The sequence below is a fragment of the Orcinus orca genome, chromosome 11, assembly GCF_937001465.1.
Source record: "Orcinus orca chromosome 11, mOrcOrc1.1, whole genome shotgun sequence".
In the NCBI taxonomy this organism is placed as follows: Eukaryota; Metazoa; Chordata; class Mammalia; order Artiodactyla; family Delphinidae; genus Orcinus; species Orcinus orca.
In genome coordinates, this window is record NC_064569.1 from 57,168,684 (window position 1) to 57,182,110 (window position 13,427).

Genomic DNA, 13,427 nt, shown 5'->3' on the forward strand with positions numbered 1-13,427 from the left:
TTTTTTTGTGGTACGCAGGCCTCTCACCATTGTGGCCTCTCCCGTTGCAGACCACAGGCTCCGGACGCGCAGGCTCAGCGGCCATGGCTTACGGGCCCAGCCACTCCATGGCATGTGGGATCCTCCTGGACCGAGGCACAAACCCATGTCCCCTGCATCGGCAGGCGGACTCTCAAACAATGCGCCACCAGGGAAGCCCCATCCCATAGACTTTGGATCATCGTGTTTTCACTGTCGTTTGTTTCTAGGTAGTTTTTGATTTCCTCTTTGATTTCTTCAGTGATCTCTTGGTTATTTAGTAGTGTATTGTTTAGCCTCCATGTGCTTGTATTTTTACAGATTTTTTTCTGTAATTGATATGTAGTCTCATAGTGTTGTGGTCGGAAATGATACTTGATAATATTTCAATTTTCTTAAATTTACCAAGGCTTGATTTGTGACCCAAGATATGGTCTATCCTGGAGAATGTTCTATGAGCACTTGAGAAGAAAGTTTATTCTGTTGTTTTTGGATGGAATGTCCTGTAAATATCAATTAAATCCATCTTGTTTAATGTGTCATTTAAAGCTTGTGTTTCCTTATTTATTTTCATTTTGCATGAACTGTTCATTTGTGAAAGTGAGGTGTTAAAGTCCCCTACTATTATTGTGTTACTGTCAATTTCCCCTTTTTTAAAATAATTAATTATTTTTTAAATTTTTGGCTGCATTGGGTCTTCATTGCAGCATGCAGGCTTTCTCTAGTTGCAGCGAGCGGGGGCTACTCTTCGTTGCAGTGCACGGGATTCTCATTGCAGTGGCTTCTCTTGTTGCAGAGCATGGGCTCTAGGTATGCAGGCTTCAGTAACTGTGGCACGCGGGCTCTAGAGCACAGGCTCAGTAGTTGTGGCACACCGGCTTAGCTGCTCCATGGCATGTGGGATCTTCCCAGACCAGGGATCGAACCCATGTCCCCTGCATTGGCAGGTGGATTCTTAACCACTGCACCACCAAGGAAGTCCCTCAATTTCCCCTTTTATGGCTGTTAGCATTTGCCTTATGTATTAAGGTGTTCCTATGTTGGGTGCATAAATACTTACAATTGTTATATCTTCTTCTTGGATTGATCCCTTGATCATTATGTAGTGTCCTTCTTTGTCTCTTGTAATAGTCTTTATTTTAAAGTCTATTTTGTCTCATATGAGAATTTCTACTCCAGCTTTCTTTTGATTTCCATTTGCACAGAATATCTTTTTCCATCCCCTCACTTTCAGTCTGTATGTGTCCCTAGGTCTGAAGTGGGTCTCTTGTAGACAGCATATGTACGGGTCTTGTTTTTGTATCCATTCATCCAGTCTATGTCTTTTGGTGGGAGCATTTAATCCATTTACATTTAAGGTAATTATCAATATGTATGTTCCTATTCCCATTTTCTTAATGGTTTTGGGCTTATTATTGTAGGTCTTTTCTTTCTCTTGTGTGTCCTGCCTAGAGAGGTTCCTTTAACATTTGTTGTAAAGCTGGTTTGGTGGTGCTGAATTCTCTTAGCTTTTGCTTGTCTGTAAAGGTTTTAATTTCTCCATCAAATCTGAATGAGATCCTTGCTGGGTAGAGTAATCTTGGTCATAGGTTTTCCCCTTTCCTCACTTTAAATATGTCCTGCCACTCTCTTCTGGCTTGCAGAGTCTCTGCTGAAAAATCAGATGTTAACCTTATGGGGATTCCCTTGTATGCTATTTGTTGTTTTTCCTTTGCTGCTTTTAATATTTTTTCTTTGTATTTAATTTTTGATAGTTTGATTAATATGTGTCTCGGTGTGTTTCTCCTTGGATTTACCCTGTTTGGGACTCTCTGTGCTTCCTGGACTTGACTGACTTTTTCCTTTCCCATGTTAGGGAAGTTTTCCACTATAATCTCTTCAAATATTTCCTCAGACCCTTTCTTTTTCTCTTCTTCTTCTGGGACCCCTATAATTCGAATGTTGGTGTGTTTAGTGTTACCCCAGAGGTCTCTGAGACTGTCCTCAATTCTTTTCATTCTTTATTCTGCTCTGCAGTAGTTATTTCCACTATTTTATCTTCCAGGTCACTTATCCGCTCTTCTGCCTCAGTTATTCTGCTATTGATTCCTTCTAGAGAATCTTTAATTTCATTGATTGTGTTGTTCATCATTGTATGTTTGCTCTTTAGTTCTTCTAGGTCTTTGTTAAATGTTTCTTGTATGTTCTCCATTCTATTTCCAAGATTTTGGATCACCTTTACCAGCATTACTCTGAATTCTTTTTCAGGTAGACTGTCTATTTCCTCTTCATTTGTTTGGTCTGGTGGGTTTTTACCTTGCTCCTTCATCTGCTGCATATTTCTTTGTCTTCTCATTTTGTTTAACTTACTGTATTTGGGGCTTCCTTTTCGCAGGCTGCACATTTGTAGTTCCCGTTGTTTTTGGTGTCTGGCCCCAGTGGGTGAGGTTGGTTCAGTGGCTTGTGTAGGCTTCCTGGTGGAGGGGACTGGTGCTTGTGTTCTGGTGGGTGGGGCTGGATCTTGTCTTTCTGGTGGGCAGGGCCATGTCCGGTGGTGTGTTTTGGGGTGTCTGTGAACTTAGTATGATTTTAGGCAGCCTCGCTGCTATGGGTGGGGTTGTGTTTCTGTCTTGGTAGTTGTTTGGCATGGGGCGTCCAGCACTGGAGCTTGGTGGCCATTGGGTGGAGCTGGGTCTTAGTGCTGAGATGGAGACCTCTGGGAGAGCTCTTACTGACTGATATTATGAGGGGCTGGGAGGTCTCTGGTCATCCAATGTCTTGAACTCAGCTCTCCCGCGTCCGAGGCTCAGGCCTAACACCAGGCCGGAGCACCAAGACCCTGTCAGCCACATGGCGCAGAAGAAAAGGGAGAGCTTTTTTTGTTGGCACACTAACCCCTTCAGGCTGTGTTCACGCAGCAACCCCAGTCCTCTCCCTGGGATCCGACCTCCGAAGCCCGAGCCTCAGCTCCCAGCCCCGCCCGCCCCGGCGGGTGAGCAGACAAGCCTCTCGAGCTGGTGAGTGCTGGTCGGCACCGATCCTCTGTGCAGGAATCTCTCCGCTTTGCCCTCCGCACCCCTGTGGCTGCGCTCTCCTCCGTGGTTCCGAAGCTTCCCCCGTCCACCCCCCGCAGTCTCCGCCCGCAAAGGGGCTTCTAGTGGGTGGAAACCTTTCCTCCTTCACAGCTCCCTCCCACTGGTGTGGGTCCCATCCCTATCCTTTGTCTCTGTTTTTTCTTTTGCCTTAGCCAGGTACATGGGGAGTGTCTTACCTTTTGGGAAGTCTGAGGTCTTCTGCCAGCGTTCAGTAGGTGTTCTGTAGGAGTTGTTCCACGTGTAGACGTATTTCTGATGTATTTGTGCCGAGGAAGGTGATCTCCACGTCTTACTCTTCCGCCATCTTGAAGGTCCCCCTATCAAATAATGCAATTTTAAAACAAATATTCTTTCAACTTATACAGTGTTGTATGTCAATTATATCTTTAATAAAACTGGAAATAAAGAATCTAAGCCTAATAAAAATTAAAAATATTCTTTCAAATGGGCATTGTTAGGGAGCTATTCTTCCCCGTATCTGATATTTCTTCCATATTCAGGGAGCTCTGTTAGTTTAACTCTGGAAGGCTCTCTTCATGCCCTTCTCAGCCCCTCTTCAACACCAAACTATCCTAGGGGCCTCCCCTCCCGAGGGAGGTAGAGGGATTCATCTGATGGTAAATTGGAGATGAATAAACTGGGCTTAATTCCTCCTTTTCCCCTTTGGAAGCCAGCAAGTGTCTCAGATAGCTCACTTCATGGCCGAATTTTATAGTTTGTGAAGTGTTATCTGAAGCCCAACTTTTGGTGTATGTGCTTTGACACAGAAATAAAATTGAGAGTAGAATTTATAGACCCAAATAACACATTAAGAGTATTCTTGCAGGGCTTGGATTCACGGACAATGGACTTGAATGTGTGGGGAGGGAATGACCCTTTGGCAGATCATAAAGCCTGACTTACACTGTGCCAGGAGGGGGTTTACCATGGTGTGATTGGAATTTAACTGCTGCAACTTGACCTTGGCAGGCGATTCCTACTTTTGGCAATTTTGTCCACAGGCTAGTGGCTGTTTCATACAGGCAGAACTGTGCACATGGGTGGATTCATGCAAGTCTTTGGACCATGTAGGCCTCAGCAAAGGCATGCGGGTGGGAGACCTGGGGTGGGTTGAAGAGGTGCAGTTCTAATCTCAGGGAAAATGTGGGCCATTAGCCCACCCTAAGCCAAATGCTGGAGGCTTTATAACACAGGCTGTTGCATTTTACTCCACAGGCACACCTGAGGCAGAGACTAAGTCTAAAAGACAGTCATTCCACATGAGACAGTAGAAGAAAGAATAATGTTTGCTGCATTCAGTGCAAGACTCTCAAGTCCTTTCCATGCTCCAGAACACTGGGGACATAAGAGCTATGAATTATCAGAGCCAGTCTTTACGAAGGCAGAACTTGATCAGCTGCCCCAAATTCACTCTGAAATAAGGATGAGATGGAATCTATGGAAGTCCTAATACTGAATTTATGAAGTTTGTCCACAGGCTCAAGAATAGAAAATATTTAAGAATTATTGGGTGTGTTTCAAGATGATCCCATTATTGTAGGTGGCATGCAGGTGCTCTGAGGGAACATGTTTGAGAAAATTTATGAAGTTCAACACAACAGAAATAGGTACTGTGGAGCAGAAACTGGTTCTCACTGGACTCCTCTAAGTACATGGTTCGCAACTGCACAGCACATATAATCATCAATTAATTCAAAATCTCTAGGGATAGGAGCCAGGCATTGGTATTGAGATATCAACTTGGAATAAAGTATGTAAAGTGCCTAGCCTTGAACCTGGCAAATAGCTGGCATCTTCTAGATAGATATTGGTGCCTGTCCCAATTTCCTCCTCTACACAATGTGGTCTTTCCTTTTCCTAGGATGACTGGGTAAATTACCCAAAGAATTTAAATAGTCTTACCAACACTTTTTCACAACAGGTAATCCAACACTGCAGTTTAAATCCAGCCATCTCAGAAAAGCTTATTTGAACAGTTATTTTTCTTTGAAGACTTAGTAGTCTCATAATCCCAACATTTTTCCTTCTTTTTCCCCTTCCCTGAACTAAAAAATACAAGTTTCTCAGTTCTTTAACCAGGACACACATCACTACCAACCATAAAGATATAGGATAATTACATATAAGAGTAATCTGAGCAGTAGGGAAATAGAATTTCTGCTTTGTATGTTTCAAATATATGCTGTTTCCAAGATATTTTTAGACATTTTATGGCTGGATTCTTCCCAGGAAAGTTGGTTCTTCCATCAGAAATTTGCTCTTTCTATCTAAGGATTTTCAGATCTTTGGAAAGTACTTTCCAAAGTCCAGAATTTTAAACCACTGAGGGATAATTAATGAGGATAAAAAAGGTATTGGGGGTTTAGCCAGCATCGCACAAAGCCAGGCCCACAGCCTGACAGCTCCAGCTGCCAGACCCATGAGACTTTGCTTTTCCCAGGTCAACAAGGATTCACCGCATCCTAATGCTCATTATACACATTTGATATTCATTTTGTTCCTGAGTACTTATTGGGCTTAGTTTTCTTGACTTGACTGTCTCTAGGTTAAGATTTTTTTTTTTTTTGGTTATTAGAAAAAAAGAGGTTCGATTGCCAGTTATGACGGCTTCCAGTTATGAACTTATTAACGATTTTTTGCATGTTTATAACATTCCTGACCATTTCCATTTCAAATTTTGCCATGACCCTTAACCTGTTTTGCAAAATCACAATTTCTGCAGAGAACAACATGTTTTGTTGGAATCACTTGAAATAATGTCACAAATTACTCTTGGAGATATCGTGAGCCAGGTGCAATGTCATGTTCGCCTCATTTAGTTATTGCTCTTGGCTTTGCCGCAACTGATGCTCAGATTGTACTAAATAGACATGACTTATTCGGGTCTCACCTTACCGGCAAAGCTGACTGAGCTTTCTCTCCACTTGATGTGTGCTGTTTAACATCACGATGATTCCTGGATTACATCCCTTTTCATTTACTGTCTGTCATTCCATGCGGCTCACTTCCTGGCTCATTATTCCTTCTCTGTCTTTTTGTTCCATAACTTAACATGATCGCTGGATAGCAGTCTTGGAAAGAGTCTGAGCAGATTTATCATTCTGTGGAGGAGCTGGTGTCAAAATCCATTTCAAAAATTCAGATCTTTGAAGATGAATTCCTTGATGGCCCCAAACTTTCTTTGAAGTGTAAAGAAGTTTCATAATCAAAACCAAAACTCGATAAGTGAGTATTGAAATGCTAATGCTAGGTCTACTTATTCTTATAATGATGGTGATATTACAGCTACTAACGTTTATTATGTACTAACTGTAGTATATGTTCTAAATATTTTGCATGCATTGATTGCCTCATTTAATCTCACAACAGCCCTATAGAGATTTCTTTTCATCCTTGGTTTTCAGATGAGGTACAGAGAAAGTAAGTAATATGTCCAAGATCACTCAATGACTAGACAGTGAAGCCATGATTGGAACTTGAACAAATTTGATTCCAGATTCTATAGCTCTTAATCACCACCTAGTGTAATAGGAAGAGGAGATCAAAGTGGTACTAAACAAACTCTTCTCAGGAAAAAGGACAGGATATTTTCATCTTCAGGTATCTTTTGGAGTCAAGTTAATTGGTTGTAAGTCATAGGACCTGTCAACTTTCATTTATGGATATGGCAATTTTAATGTCTTTAAAAACGCAAGCACTATTTCTTATTCTTTCATTTAATAAACATTGGTTGGATAAGCATCTGTCAGAAGGTACCATACTATGTGTGGGTAGTACATAAAGTTAAAAAAGACACATTTCTTGCCTCAATTGTTCCCCAAAAGACTAAAGCAGCAGGCATGAAAACAGAGGCTTGAAATACAGAGTGATACATGTTATGATGGGGGCGTGCACAAAGCATAAGGCTAAAGGAAAGGAGACCACTCAATTTGGGTTTATGGCATTATGTCAACATACTCTGATATTCAGGTATTACCCTCAGCAATTTAGCTCCTCTGGAAAGAATCTAAAACTGTTTCTGTAACAAATCAGCTTTTTTCCAAGAGATATACTACAGTGTTGTGTTTTAAGAATGTAAGCTGTGGAGTCAGGGTAGTTGAATTTGAATCCTGGCTCCATGAACTTTGGGCAACTTACTAAACCTCCCTGTGGCTCAGTTTCCTTATCTATAAAATGAGGATAACAATTTTAATAATGGAATTGTTGTGAGAATTGAATGAGTTAATACATGTGAATTCCTTAGAGCACTACCTGACATATAATACATATAATACTATATGTATTAAATATTTTTACTATAAATAAAAATATTGATAATCTATGAAAAATCTTTATAAACTAAGAATGGATAACTTTCTTCAAATGGACCAGGTATTATTAATGAGCCTCTAATATATTCTAGGAACCTTGCCAGGGTGTGGGGAACAAATTCAATTTAGGGGCTCAGGAATACTCCAGAAGCTTATAATAAAATGGAGGCAACAATAAAACTAGGCAAAATACATTAGAATAAGTGATATTTAAATATAAAGTGCTATGGGAAAATGCAGATGAATGGAAAAAATTAATTCAGTCCTGATGGATCCAGAAAAGCTTCACTGACATTTGAGCCAGACCTTGAAGGAATCCAACTAAATGATTACCAAGGTCATTCCTGGCATAGGGAGCAGCATGGAAAAGATATGAAGAGATAACAGAAGAAAAGAAAGTTGAAGGCTCATGAGGTGCTACTGGAGCAGTGTCTGGAGATGAGCCGGGAAGAGGGGGATTAGTTCTTACTAAGAGCCTTGTAGTCAATTCCAAGCTTGTGAGCGAGTAATATAACATGATAACATCTGCATTTTAGAAATATCATTCCTCTGGCACAATGGGCAATGGATTTGAAGACAGTATAAAGTAGAAAAACTCATCAAGAGATTGTTGCAATGATCTTAGAGAGAAGTGATGATGACCTGAACCAGGGCCATGGCTAAGGGAAGAGGAAGAAAGAAGATACAATAGAAGTATCAACAAGGCAGAGTGACAAGCTAGACATGGTAGATAAAGAGATGTACTGTAGGATGTTTAGCAGCATCCCTGGCTTCTGCCCACTAGACACCAGTACCACTTCCCCTCTACCCCAGCTGTGACCACCCTTCAGACATTGTCAAATATCCCCTGAGGGGCAAATGGCCCCAGGTAAGAACAACTGCTCTAAAGTCCTCTCTATCTCTAAATTGCTTTGAATATTCATCAAAGCAGAAAGAATCCAGGAAACTTCATAGAATTTCACATGAAAATTTTAAATCTTAGTTATACTTTCCACAATTTTCATACCCTTTAATCAAAAAGTTCAACACCTGTGTGCTTGCTCTCTAAATCTGCAATTGCTATGGCAGTCTTCCCGGTCTGCTTAGTCCAATCCTTGCCTATCTCAGCTTTGCTTTGCATCAGAGGAAACTGCCTTTCCCAGGCTCCCTTGCTTTCTGGTGTCCAGGTGAGGTCAGCCAACGGAAGGCACTGTCAGAAGACTGGAGAGCGGAAGAAGGAAGAAACCATGGCACGTCTCCCTTTCTCTGTTCTGACAGTAGCCACTGAGTCACCTTCGTGGCTTCTATTCCTGCTAGACAGTCCTTCTTCTGTGTCCCTGCCATGGTTCCATCTTCCACCAGATGGCCTTAGATCCTGGGATCTGGTAACATTTTCTCTGTCCCTCCAGGCCTACAAGTGGTAGCAACTTCCTACTGTAGCTAATCTCTGGTTTACCTTGCCATCGCATTTGACTTCTTACTTCTTCTGTCACCTACCTGTGCAAGCAGTTGCTACAAACTAAACTGTGTCCCCCCTGCACCCCAAATTCATATGTTTGGGCCCTAACCCTCAGTGTGGCTGTATTTGGAATAAGGAAGTAATTAAGGTTAAATGAGGTCAAAGGGTGAAGCCCAGATCTGACAGGATGGCTGTACTTTTAAGATGAGGCACTAGAGAGCTCACTCTCTCTCCCTGTCATGTGAGAACGAAGCAAGCAGGTGGCTGTCTGCGAGCTAGGAAGAGAGCTCTCACCAGGAACTGAATCTGCCAGGACGCTGATCTTGGACTCCCAGCCTCCAGAACTGTGAGAAGATTCATTTCTGTTGTTTAAGCCTCCAGTCTGTCATATTTTGTTACAGCAGCCTGAGCTAACTGAAACAGCAGTTCCCTGTGTTATATTCCCATTATTTGTAATGGCTAGAGAGGTTTTGTTTCTCTGCCTACCCTGACTGACACAGTTCTTTACATCATTGATACCATAAAATATTTACCACGAACGATCTTAGTATGTGCCTGACTATGCAAAAGGCATGTTCATATTCATTTCCTAATCTATTTCTTCCAAAAACTCTGTAAGCTAGGGCAAAATGATACAACGTAAGGAGCACAAGTTCTGAGTCACTTGACTCAGTCACAACTCCTCTACTTACCAGCTGCATGACCCAAGAAAAGGTAGTTAATCTCATTAGACCCTGGTAGCCTCCTCTATTAAATGGGTCTAATAATAGTACTAACCTAAGAGGGTTGTTCTGGATTAAATGAGTTACTCTATGCAATGTACTTACAATATTTTTAGGCATATAGTAAGCTCTCAATAAATCTAAATATTATTTTTAGCTACAATTTATTGACTGCCTATTATGTGCCAAGCCCTGGGATAGGTACTAGGGACATAAGGACAAATAAGAAACAATCGATGTCTTCAAGGAGTTGCAGTATAATCACAGAGGCAAACACATAAACAGGTAATCATAATAAAATATGGCTCCTTTATTAACAGACATATTCTGGGAAAGCCAAATAGAGCACGATCCACAGACAGGGTTTGAGAGGCAACTGTCAATGTCTGAATCCCAGTTCTGCCAAATACTTATGGTTTGGCTCTGGGCAAATTACCTAACTCCTCTAAGCCTCTATTTTCTCACCTACAAAATGAGGCTAGTAGTAGTATCTACGGCATATGGATGTGGTGAGAAGAAACAGATAATACAAGTAGTTTCTGGCATAGTTCCTGGAAGATGGCATGCTCAGAAAAGTATAGTTATATTTGTCATGAATAGGGAGCAGAGAATTGGGTTGCCTAACCTAGCCCAGGGCTCCCCCAAGTTCTTGCTCCCCACTGGTTCCTCTGATCTATTTCATCTACTTCCTCTTCCTCCTCAGAAGAGGCGGCTGAGTCTATCATACTTTTCTACTATGAGTATAGACTAATATAGCCACTTATAAAATTTCTCTACAGACGCTATGAAATCTAATTACAGTATATGTATACAAAGCAGTCCCACTCCTGCGTGTCTACCTAGAAATGAGTACATATGTGCACCAAAAGATGCAAGCAAACCCAATGCCCATCAACAAGAGGATGGAGAAATACACTGTGATATATTCATATAGCATGGGATACTACATAGCAATGAGAATAAACTAAAGTGACGCAGAACAATACAGATGAATCTCACAGACAACATGTTGAGCAAAAGAAGCTGGAGTTCAGACTTTACTTTCTATTTAAAGAAAGTTCAAGAAGGAGTAAAATAAATCTATGGTCATAGAAATCAGAAGAAGGGTTACCTTTGGGGAGGTATTTGCTGAGAAGGGCAGTGGTGTACTGGTAAATGTTTCACAACCAGCACTCCAAAAAAAGCCCTGATTTTATAGAATTTGCCTATTTCTATGATGTAAATACTTAAATACCCCCAGTGTGGTGGATTTCAAGTTACCAACTTGATGTCACTGAGCACGAAGTTGGGAAGAGATGGATATGTATATAGTCTGCTCTGGCACGTCGGTGAGCTCCAACTCCAGCCGCCCCGGGGGGTAACATGAAGGGGTGTTCTGGTGTGCTGGAAATGCTCTATATCTTGATCTGGACAGTGCTTGCTATCCAGGTAGTGAATACTTAAGATTTGCTCACTTTATTGTGTGTATACTATACCTTGATATAAAGTAAAATGTAAAAATGCCTGTGAGAGCTACAAAGGGAAAAGCACTTAGAACTATTTCCCAGAGGAAGATTCAGAGACATACCAGAGATTCAATGGCTGGAAAGGCAGCATTCAGATCTTCTTGTCCTCACAACAGAGAGAAAAAGAAACACTATTAGTAGACACTGGCATAAACAGACAGGAGACGGTGACTCTTTTAGCTGGGCCACTCTCAACCTTCCAACATGAGGCTTAATTCGATCTTACCACCAATGGTTGATACATCACGCAAGACAGAGTGTTGCTTCTGAAAAGCCTAGACGCACTGCCTTAACTAACTATGGTCCTGTTACTTAGAGATTATTATTCCACTGGGTGGCTCCAGATGAATGCTTTAAGCACAGTACCACCTGAACACAATGATCAGACAGGAAAAAGCATCAATGTAAACAATGTTACTTTTATTTTGAGGAAAAATGCACATTCATCTAATTTCCTTGTGTCCCTGAAATCTTAAATATGTTCAATATGACTGGAAGATCTCTGTGATCTAGCTAAATGACACATTTTAATAGGACAGCTGCTCTTAACACAGCACTCATATATTTAAAGTTACAAATCCAAAACAAAATTTTAAAGGGGTTTGACCGATGATGACTTGACACATCTACAGACTTATTTCTTCCTGATCTGGCAGTACAGGACAATAGAAAGTATCAGACCAAGTACCTAGAAAATAAGAGGATTAACATGGAATTTAAAGTAAAACACTAGAGATATTATAAATAAAAAGAACATTGTATATGAAAAGATTCTGGCTACTGACAATTCGAATGTTATTTATCTAAGTCATCTCTCTTCCTGGGAAATTAGAGACTCTAACATTGAGAAAATGCTCAGTATTTTTGTGTTTCAATCAGGGTTTTCAGCTAGCAGTCTGCCTCTAACTGGCCCTATTTGATTGTGCAGTAGCAGCTGTCACTGAAGCAACCCACCCTTTTGGAATACACACACCCTTCTGTAGGGCATGGCCATGGAACTCTGGGGAACTCAGGCCTCTGGGTCTAAAGATGCCTACTGCTTCTATGAAAACCTTATAATCATCTGGTTTAGATCATCCACATAAAAATCAAGGAGTCTAGAATTTCTCTTGCCATATTTTTAGGCATCGCCAAGAGGAATGAAAGAAAAAGTAACCCTTTTCTTAAAAAGCTTCTAAATTGAAGGGGAATGGCATCATTCAGGAATTTCCTTTGAAGTGAAAATGTACAGCTGAAAATCTGGGGCATAATTTCCATCTCATTAAGTGGCTCTCCCAAGAATGAGGGACCCCAGCACTTGCCCTAATTGGCTCTAAAGTTGGTGAGTGGCATGCTGTGGCTTTGATGTAGAAATGACAGAACCTGTGTGTATTGCAGATAGAAAGTTTCCTCTCCACCAGCCTCCTCTGAGGGGAGTCAGGGAGAGGATGAGATGCCATTTATGCTGAGTCATCTCCAGCGCTCCTACTATACAGAGATGTCCTGCTTACTAATTCTTTCCCGGAAATGCCTTTCAAATGAGAACTGCTGCCCAATATTTTTTCCTTCAAAAAAAAAAAAATACTGAGGGACTTCCCTGGCCATCCAGTGGTTAAGACTTTGTCTTCCAATGCAGGGGATGAGGGCTCGATCCCTGGTCGGGAGCTAAGATCCCACATGCCTCGTGGCCAAAAAACCAAAAAGAAAACAGAAGCAATATTGTAACAAATTCTATAAAGACTTTAAAAATAGTGCAAGTCAAAAACTCTTAAAAAAAATATTGACACCAATTCTTTGCAAAAATAATGACTTTCATTCAGAATGTTCTAAAAGTCATTCTTTTTGAATGGCCAGAGAAAATGTTACAATTTAGTCTTTTGCTTTGGTCCCAAGCCTTAAGTCTGGGAGATGAGTATCAGGAAAGAATCACGAAAATGGGCAAAACAGTGGGATAAGGCAGCTATCATCTTTCACTGTCACATCTGTGAAATAGAAGCCCAGCTTGCATCAGCAGACTAGACAGTTAATACCATACTTTCTTGCATTTCACTGCCTCTGAAAAGAAAATGTATCATTGTTCGTAAAAATAGGTAATAATTAAAAGAGATTCATCCTATAGTAATGTATGCTAAGACTCAGGATAAACTTGCTAAGTAATGTACACGTGCTCCCCATATTCTGAAGCCATCTAAAAAATGTAAAATTATTTTTTCTCTCTTTTAACTGCTCCATTCCTGGGACCATTCCTGGGTCCATTCCTGGGACCTCCTGTCAGGATAACTTTTATCCTACAAAGTGGTGACTATCAGTGTCAATGGCTTTTTTTTTTTTTTCCCCTTAATTAAAGTGAGGAGAGAAAGTGCTGATCATTTTTTGTGCTT

At 41.0% G+C, this 13,427-nt stretch overlaps 1 protein-coding gene across 1 annotated transcript in view; it reads right to left on the reverse strand.

The window, feature by feature from the left end:
- Positions 1 to 2,921: 2,921 nt before the first annotated feature.
- Positions 2,922 to 13,427, reverse strand: part of TSPAN8 (tetraspanin 8) — a 32,639-nt gene continuing 22,133 nt past the window's right edge. The window contains exons 8-9 of the mRNA XM_004281914.3: positions 11,130 to 11,755; positions 2,922 to 3,409 (exon numbers count right to left, since the gene is read on the reverse strand). Of these exons, the coding sequence (XP_004281962.1) occupies positions 11,702 to 11,755 (54 nt within the window). The 3' untranslated portion in view covers positions 2,922 to 3,409; positions 11,130 to 11,701. The remainder of the gene's footprint in view (positions 3,410 to 11,129; positions 11,756 to 13,427) is intronic.